Source organism: Suricata suricatta, chromosome 10, assembly GCF_006229205.1.
Source record: "Suricata suricatta isolate VVHF042 chromosome 10, meerkat_22Aug2017_6uvM2_HiC, whole genome shotgun sequence".
In the NCBI taxonomy this organism is placed as follows: Eukaryota; Metazoa; Chordata; class Mammalia; order Carnivora; family Herpestidae; genus Suricata; species Suricata suricatta.
Genome location: NC_043709.1, coordinates 65,584,984 through 65,593,801, shown reverse-complemented (window position 1 = coordinate 65,593,801; position 8,818 = coordinate 65,584,984). Strand labels below are relative to the sequence as shown.

The 8,818-nt window shown below is 50.5% G+C and overlaps 1 protein-coding gene across 4 annotated transcripts; it reads left to right on the top strand.

Moving 5' to 3' along the window:
- Positions 1–3,298: 3,298 nt before the first annotated feature.
- On the top strand, positions 3,299–8,604 carry TMEM106C (transmembrane protein 106C). Of its 4 annotated transcripts, XM_029953934.1 has the most exons (8): positions 3,299–3,385; positions 3,957–4,168; positions 5,044–5,107; positions 5,578–5,737; positions 5,829–5,969; positions 6,419–6,468; positions 6,923–6,976; positions 7,881–8,068. In XM_029953934.1, exons 2-8 carry the CDS (start codon positions 3,985–3,987, stop codon positions 7,975–7,977), a joined length of 750 nt encoding a protein of 249 aa, XP_029809794.1. In that variant the 5' UTR covers positions 3,299–3,385; positions 3,957–3,984; the 3' UTR covers positions 7,978–8,068. The 4 variants fall into 4 exon arrangements, with proteins under 4 accessions (XP_029809794.1, XP_029809791.1, XP_029809793.1 ...); XM_029953931.1 differs by lacking the exon at positions 6,419–6,468 and having other exon boundaries at positions 7,881–8,604; XM_029953933.1 differs by lacking the exon at positions 6,419–6,468 and having other exon boundaries at positions 3,361–3,381; positions 7,881–8,604.
- The last annotated feature ends 214 nt before the right edge of the window (positions 8,605–8,818 follow it).

Here is an 8,818-nt window from a genome sequence, read left to right as displayed (position 1 = left end):
TTTGTTTTAAGATGTTGATTTGTGTTTCACTTTGCGTTATATTTCTGTCCCGCATCTCTAGGAGATTACAATCCTGTGGGTTTCTTTGATTTCTATGGAGTAGAAACATTCCTCAAAGATTGTTCTAAGAAAACTGTCTTCATTCAATGGCTCAGCTCCTCAGAGAGATAACACCAGGTATTCCAGAAGTGCTGTTGAGGAGAGAAAGGAAAACACTGGGAGGCAGGGAGAAAGGCAGGGAAAGGGCCTCCGGAAGGTAGGCTGCTGGCAGGTACATGAGGATTTGAGACCTTTGCCCTGACGTCGCTGTGGGGAGTGGCTGCTCTGTGCACTGGGTCCTAGTGACACCAGCCCAGACAAAGAGTCCTAGGCCCCAAGAAAGCAGTCACATCACCAACCCAGGGGCCTGTGGCTCTCTGCACATGGACGAGAGAATGTGATATGGTGGCCTGCTTCCTGGGCTCTAAGAAGCAAGGACCGATTCTTTCACTTACTGGGTGTCACTGAACTTCAAGCAAGTTCTCCCAAGTGTGGAATACATAAGGGGAGCAGACAAAGACAGTGAAGAGCACTTCCACCTCTGACCCCTCAGCCTCCATGTCAGCGCAGAGGGAGGTTAACATGGTTCTAAACACTGCCCTGCCCAGTCCTGCCCCGGCGTGTGAGGGGGGAGGTACGCGAGCAGAGCCAGCTAGGGTCTCTACTGCCCTCAGCCTGCAAGGCCGGGGGTACCAAGCGCACATGGAGAAACTGAGGAGGCTGGGAGGGCAGGGATCTCTGCATGGCCCCACTCTGCCCTGGCCCACCCGGAAAGCCCCATGAGCTCATGTCTGCAGTAACCTCACTGCTCATAACCGGGATGGTGAGACAAACCTGGAATCCAGGCAAAGGTGAGAAGTGATGGGTGTCTCCTCTGGAATGTGCTGCCCAATTAAACCTGCCTCCCGGATGGTGCAGGCGGATGCTAGGACTGCTCCCCCGGGCAGTGCTGGCCAGCCTTCAGGCTGAGCCATCCTGCAAGCACTTCCTGGGAGCCTACTATGCACCAGGTGTGGAGCAGGGTGCTAGGGAGACAAGGAGATGGAACAGCCACCCTGGAGAGGGCAGGCTATCTGTCCCAAACACACTTTTGGAAGCAGATTGCCATAAAGCTGCAGGGGTGCTGCTGGTTAAGTTCCCAGGTCCCTTCACGGTCCCTTCACAGTTCCCACCAACCCCAAGCCCCTTTTTCCCTCACCACAGGCCCAAGGGCTTAGCCTGTTCCCTTTCCTTTTCAAAGCATCCACAGCCCTCCACCATCCTCTGGCCTCCATTTCCTCTTAAGCTGGGATGAATCAGTCTGCTGCCTCTTCACCTTCCCGGTGCCTGGGACAGCCTGGACCCTCTGTAACATCCATCTCTAGTGTGGACATAGTTCTTGGCAGGGATCCAACAGAGGCCACAAGGTGAGGCAGCACCTGTATGACTAAAGGATGGGCTCATTCTTCAGATTCCCCAGGTGAATTTGCTGTCAGACGTGGATCTTCAGACGAGAAAGCTGGATTTGGAAGAGAGGCCTCAGACGGGAAAGAGATCTCTCTCTCTAAGAGCAGACTTTAGAAGAGACTGGAAACCTAAGTGTGGCCTACATAGTGTGTGATTAAAGCAGACTGCTTGTGTTAAAATCCAGGGTTTATCTGTCTGTCTTTATCTTTTAGGCTTGTATCCCACAGTGAGAGACACCCCCCCAAAAACACAATTTCATTGGGTAGTGGTAATTTTTTCGTGTAATGAGAAGTCAGAAGATAGGTAGCCCAGGGCCTGAATGTGGCTCCAAATGCCACAGGGACCCAGGTTCCTGTTATGCTTCTACCCAGCCTTCCTTAGTATGCATCTTTTGCCTCAGGGTCACAAGATGGCTGCCTCATCTTCAACATCAAATCCAAATTACAAACAGGTAGAAGGTCAAAGGACCGGTTAAGTCTTTATCCCTTAAAAGGAGCTTTCCAGGAAGTCCCACACAACCCCTATATCTCATTGGCTCAAGCTGTATCAGGTGGCAAGAAAGGTGGGGAGATGTACTTTTAATCGAACATATTGTTGTCCCAAACAAAATCAGATTTGTATAAAGAATATAAATTGGTATAGAGATTGCAAAGAGAGAGATGAAGGCCGGATTTCAGGAAGGAGAAGGTATGGGCTGGAGGTAGAAAAAGAGTAGCAATGGCTCCTTGTTAAGATTAACATTCTGATTAAGATTCTTTGCTTAACCACACGTTAGTCAGGCTCCTAAAACTTCTCCTGGGCCATTTTGTGTGCTTATTGTAAAATCCAGTTTGAGCAAGACCTCTGGACCCTGGATACCTAATCATTCTCCACCACTCTCCAGGTGACGTCTGATCATCCTGGCCTGTCTTCATCAAGAATCCTGTTAGATCAGTTTAGCCAGAATTCTCCCTACCCCTGATGTTTCCTCTTTGTAATTTTCCATCTGCTGAGCCCCCACCCTGCTCCTTGGCTATAAATTCCTACTTGCCTATGTTGTATTTAGAGCTGCACCCAATAGCTTCCCCACCCCCTCAATGCAAGCCTCTGTTGCAGCCGTCCCCACACCGATAGCCATGCCCCCCCCCCACTTTAGTAAAGTCTGCCTTACTGTCTTTAACAAGTGTCATTCAATATTTCCTTCTTTAGCACTTCTTACTTTAAAGGCTCAGTGGATCGACTGTCACCAGCAGTTGGGCAGGTGGCTAGAGAGCAGAAGGGGCACCAGCGTTCCCTACAGAAGAAAGAAATATGGAAGCGGCAGAGACTTTGGAGGTCGCCAGCTTCACTCTCCATTGCCAGGCAGGCTCCTCACCCGTCCAGTTCACCATCTCTCTCTGTCAGCGGCGTTGTAAGCAATGTCACCTGCTTAATGTCTGCCCTCACTTCTGCTGCAGTCTAAGCCCAACCTGGCAGTATGTGCAAAGAAACCCACCCTTTAAAAAGTGTTCTCTAACCCCTTATGTGCATGTCTTCTTGTGTGTTGATGACTAGGTAAGGGGAGGACTAAAAGAATGGGGACAAGTTCCGTGTCTTATGCATCTTTGTACCCTCTGCGTGCACACAGCCCTTGTACTTAAACAAGAGTTGAGAATGGCTTCCTCGTCCTTCCGCAGAGACTCGCGGCTCCAGAAACGACTCAGGCTCTTCCTGACGTTTCTGAGAAACTGGAGAGTCGCCTTCTCCCCCAGCACCTAGCGTAAACTGAGGGGGTACCGCTCTCTGCCGCCCTCTGCCGGCACCACTGTTGGGCTGGGAAGAGCGCACGCGCGAGTGCACGCCAGCGTCCCCCCGCCCCCTGCGGCTTGGCCTTCGGCGCGTGCGCAGCGAGTGCTGGCGGTAGGGAGGACTGAAGAGGCAGGTAAACCTGCTGGAGCGGGCAGGTGGCGGCGGGTGCGGTCCTCAGAGGAGCTGCCGGGAGTTGGCGCCCTGCAGGTCCCGGGACGCCAGCGTTCGCTCCCGCCAGGGCGACCCCGGTGGGCTCGCAGCGTCACTCTGCCAGGGGGCGTGACCTAAGCCCGCCTCCCGGGGCTGGGAGTGGAGGGGGATGGGAATCTCTAAGGGCTGTTATTGATTTGATGTCAGTTGTTTGTCCGGGGTTTTCTCGAGGAGAGCGCAGTTTGCAAATAGCGGACCGGAAGGGGCGAGGTTGGGGCCCGGTTGGAGCTGGGGTGTCCCGAGTCCCGGGCAGAGAGGAGCCGGCTAGGTTGGTGGAGGGGGCTGTTGTTCCTCTGGCTTTATGTAAGGGAAGACAGCGGGTGAGGAACATTACTACAGAATGACGATCCTGGTAGAAAATGTGCCGGTGTTTGCAGTCACAGGAAGGCAATTTGGTCCTTTCTGTGTTTTCACTTTCCTGATAGAGGCAGTTTATTCTCTCCGGGCCCAGCGTGGCCGCTTAAGGTGCACCCACTTGCTTCTTTACATCTTAGGACATGACACAAGTGGCATATCCCGGCCATGGGGTCCCAGCATTCAAGCTCTTCTCGTCCCTTTTACTGCAAGCGGAAGAAAGATGACAGGGAGGATTTGCAGGCTGAAAGGGAGCAGGAAGAAGCCATTGCTCAGTTCCCATATGTGGAGTTCACCGGTCGAGATAGCATCACCTGTCTCACGTGCCAGGGGACAGGCTACATTCCAACAGGTGAGCATCTTTGGTAGTCATGGGAAGGATTCCCAAGGTACCCACAGGGCTGCTTCTGCTGCCGAGATAGAGCTTTTCTTCTAGGCAATAGTGTCATAGTCACAGTGCCCTGAACAGAAGCCAACTTAATAAATCTGGGTAGTTTCTGCAACTTCTCGTGGTCTCCTTACATTTGAAACCCTCTCTTCATTTCCACCCTTTTGTTCTTTGTCTCCTTGGCCCAGAGCATTCACTTTGCTCTCCGTCATGGGATTTGTTGACAGGCACTTTGCTCTCACTTGTGAGGCCTGGCACAGCGTCTCAGTGGAGCCATCTTGGAAGCTTCTTTTCAGGGAGGTAGATAGTAAATCATTAACAGGCTAAGGTCTGGAAAATCTTTCAAGTGGGGAGAGAAAAACACATGCTCAGGAATGGAGCCTCAATTAAGTGCAGGATCATCTGTCAGTCATTGGTACTCAGAAAGTCTCCACAATTTAGATGGGGAGTCATAGATGCTTACAACTGGTAAGAACCTTAGAAACCATCTACTCCAAATCCTTTGTGTGACCCATGAGGAGACAGCCACCTAGAGAGGTAATGACTTCCCCAGGACCGTTTGGCAGCTCAAGGCCAAGCGGTAAAACCAGAACCAGATCTAGATTTCTCAACCTCCATGTCACCGCCTTGGTAGGATTGATAGATGTTTTGTCATTTGTGGCACACTCTATAGATTTACTGCTTTCTTGTTCCTCAGACCCAAAATGTAAAACTAGTATCCTAGAAATATGTAGTTCCAGGCAAGCCTGTGTTGTAGCAGGTCGGTATATGACATAAAGGAGAGTTTCACAAGCATATGGGGTTTATTTTACCGAAATAATTGTTTGGTTCTTTCCTAGAACAAGTAAACGAGTTGGTGGCTTTGATCCCCCACAGTGATCAGAGATTACGACCTCAGAGAACGTGAGTTACATGCCTCTCCTCTGAATACCTACTTCTGTCCTGTCCTTGGTCCCATGTATGTATGAGCGCCAGCTACGTTTTGGAAACTATCTGTTCTTGTAAACTCCCCATTTCCTTTAATACTGTCTGGTCAAGCAAGCTATCTCTGCCCCATCACAATCTGGGGAAGGAAACTGGTAGAAGCATTTTGAGGGCCAAGTGAAGGAGTAGACCTGGAAGGCGTTGGAGAACAGGGGTATCCTGGGAGGCGAGGAAATGTTTCTGTCCTCTGAGCCCCTCTCTTCAGCTTCTCTTCCCTGATGACGACAGCATTCAAATGAGTTTTTAAAGGCTTCTCCCACTGCACTCACTCTTGCCTGGTTTGTGGTTCCTGGCTTAGTCCTTTCCCTTTCCCCTCATTGTATTTAATCTTGACTAATTGGACCTTGATATCTGACTGCCCGGCCGATCATGTGCTGTGTCATTCGCAGCAAGCAGTACGTCCTCCTGTCTGTCCTGCTCTGTCTCCTGGCGTCTGGTTTGGTGGTTTTCTTCCTGTTTCCACATTCAGTCCTTGTGGATGAAGACGGCATCAAAGTGGTGAAGGTCACCTTTAATAAGCAGGACTCCCTTGTAACCCTCGCCATCACGGTAAGACGTAGGGCCTGGCTTACCAGATTGTGCACCTACAAGTCTTGGACCCAGGACACTCATCCTTGTTTCCTCCCTCACCCTGACACAGGCCACCCTGAAAATCAGGAACTCCAATTTCTACTCTGTGGCAGTGACCAGCCTCTCCAGCCAAGTTCAGTACATGAACACAGTGGTTGGCACATACGTGACCACTAACGTCTCCCTCATTCCACCTCGGAGCGAGCAACTGGTACGCCGTTGTTTTCGGACCCTTGCTCCATGGGCTTCAGGGAAGAGCAGGGGCTGCGGGATGCGGTAGCCTCCTGACTTCACTTTCCCTCTCCTCGTTCCCACTGGTAGGAGCTGGTTGATGAGGAAGACTTGATGTGCTCTGTCACTATGAGAAGTTAGGGGAAAAAGAAGCAGCTGGCATTTAAGTAATAGAGCAATAGAATTTCTGAGAGAAGCAGTTCACTACAAATCAAAGAGGCATTTTTATAGTGTGAAGTCTGCTGGCCTCTCAGAAGGGAAGAAGTGGCAGTCATTGTTAGAGGGTCATGGTCTGTGTCAGGGACAATCTCGCGGAAGTATTTTGTATATGATGGGAGAATGCTCTCGAGTCTGCGGATTGCTGGTAATAGTACTGTTCTGTGTCCAGCCTGCCTGGGCCACAGACTGACTCCGGTGTCTTATTTTCAGGTGAATTTTACTGCGAAGGCTGAGATGGGAGGACCATTTTCCTATGTGTAGTAAGGACAGTGTTGTCTCTATGCGTGCTTTCTGCTGGATGGAGGGATTCAGAGTATACTCAGTTGATTGGCACTGGTCCTAGCTTAAGCCCCAGCCTTTGGCCTGTAGGTCCCTCAGCTTTGGCCATCTTGGGGTTTGCTTGGATAATGTGTTGTTGGCTATGTGACCAAAGTGCTGGAATTTCTAAGAGGACCTCAAGCCACTAGAAACATTTACAGACTCCAGCATTTAGATGGTGGGTTTGAGAAAACAAGTACCATGATGTGGGAGGGTGTGTGGACACTGTGGGGACTCAGAGCTAGTGCGCCCTGGGAGCGCGTAGGTCGGAAGGGTGGGGGAGCACAGGGGCCCCAGGCAGCGCCGACTGTGTAATCCAGCACCCCTCTGGATGGGTCTCCTTTTTTCTTTTTTCTTCAAACCCAGCTAACTGTTTCCATATTTGCTCTTCCGTAGCTTCTTCTGCACATTACCGGATATCGTGGTGCACAACATAGTGATCTTCATGCGGTACGTTGCTCTTGTCCCTGTCCCCGTGGCCTTTGTGTCTGCCCCCGGGCCATCAATCTGTGTGACCTCACCACCTTTGCTCGGGAGATGCTGTGTGACCCACAGAGCAAAGGCACTTTACCAAGGAGGGGACACATGATGTCTTACAGGCACAGATACAGTGCACCCTGGGGTGATCTCTAGTGTCCAATTCCCCTCACAAATCACCAGATTCACAGTGAGGAGGTGGACGTTCAGTTTTCTCCGTGAAGCAGGGTCTGGTTCTGTGATCCTGGTAGAATCCTAATGAGATTAGTGAAGAAGAGAAGAACTTTTCAAGGTGTGAGTACTGGGCATTTGACCAGACCTACTTTCTGTCCACACAAATTACCATATGTCTTGGATCTTTAGAGTTGGTCCTAGAACCCTGACCATTAAATTTGCAGATGACAGGCATCTGCTACAGACATTTGAACAGGAGGGCCTAGAGCAGAGCTTCTCAGCCTCGGCTCCGTTGACATTTTGGACCCCACAGTTTTTTGTTGTGGGGACTGTGGTGCATTGCAAGATGTTTAACAGCATCCCTAGCCCCTACCTGCTCAACGCCAGTAACAGTCCCCACCTACCCGCCCCTCAGTTGTAACGCCACAGAATGTCTTGAGACATTGCCGAAGGTTTCCCGTAGGGTAAGATTGTCCTGGGTTGAGAACCACTTACTTGGAAGCACTTTTTCATGCCGTAGCATTTCTGTGAATGTAGAAAGATCTTCTCGCCTCCTGGTTAGGTAACCGTGAAGATAGGCATCTGGGACCCACGGATATTGTTGCCTGAGCTTGCAAGAAATTCTTTAGGTAACTTTTCTTTCTTCATCTCAAAAACAAAACTTACTCTTCTTGTTGTTTTTTTTCTTCCCCCCGCCCCCCAGAACTTCAGTGAAGATTTCATACATTGGCCACATGACACAGAGCTCCTTGGAGACACATCACTATGTGGACTGTGGAGCAAATTCCACAGCTGTTTAGCAACTGCTCTTGGTCCTTCCATGGCAGCACCTGCCAGAAGAGACACAGCACCTGTTCCCAGGGCCCGAGTTTCATACCTTTCCCAGGCGGTAGAAGGAAAGGAGACATTGGTTCTCTTCATCGCCAGCAAATATCCTCGTGCCACTTAGGAGGGGAGAGCTCCTCTTGGTAGCACCATCTGTTTCTCAGAACCAGCAGATTCACTGCCCAGTGCCTGGCCGGTGCCCAGCAAATAGTAGGCACTCAGAGAAAGTTTGGAGAATTCAGTCCCAATCCTTTCGGCTCTTCTTAGGGCATTACAAATAGAAATCACACCGTGGTTCCTGGTTATCAATGCAGAGTGACATGGAGCTCGGACTGTGAGTGCAGCTGCAGAACTATCCTCATCTGCACAGAAGACAGAGGGTGGGAACATTTGAATACATAAGCACAGACCACTTAATATGGGAAATGTTTTCATCTGTTCACAAATGCCTAGGAACTTAAAAAAAATTTTTTTCCTGTAGAAAGTAACAATTGTTTTTACCAAGAGTCTTTGTGAGGCTTGATTTACCCTTCATCCATTGGCTGGAACATGGATTGGGGATTTGGTAGAAAAATAAACCCTGCTTTTTTGATTCACCTCCATTTCCTCTGATTGCCTGGATGTCTGAGGAGCAACCTCTGGGGGACTGTGAACAGTTGCCTGCTAAGTGGGTCAGTGCAGGAAGGGGAGGGGGGAAGGAGCCCCCAATGTCCTGTGGCCGGGAGCTCCAATCACAGAAAGCAGCCTCCTGCCACAGCAGCCTTGCTCCTCCCCATCTGGTGCGCCCGCCTGTGGGGACAGTCTGCCCCACTGCTT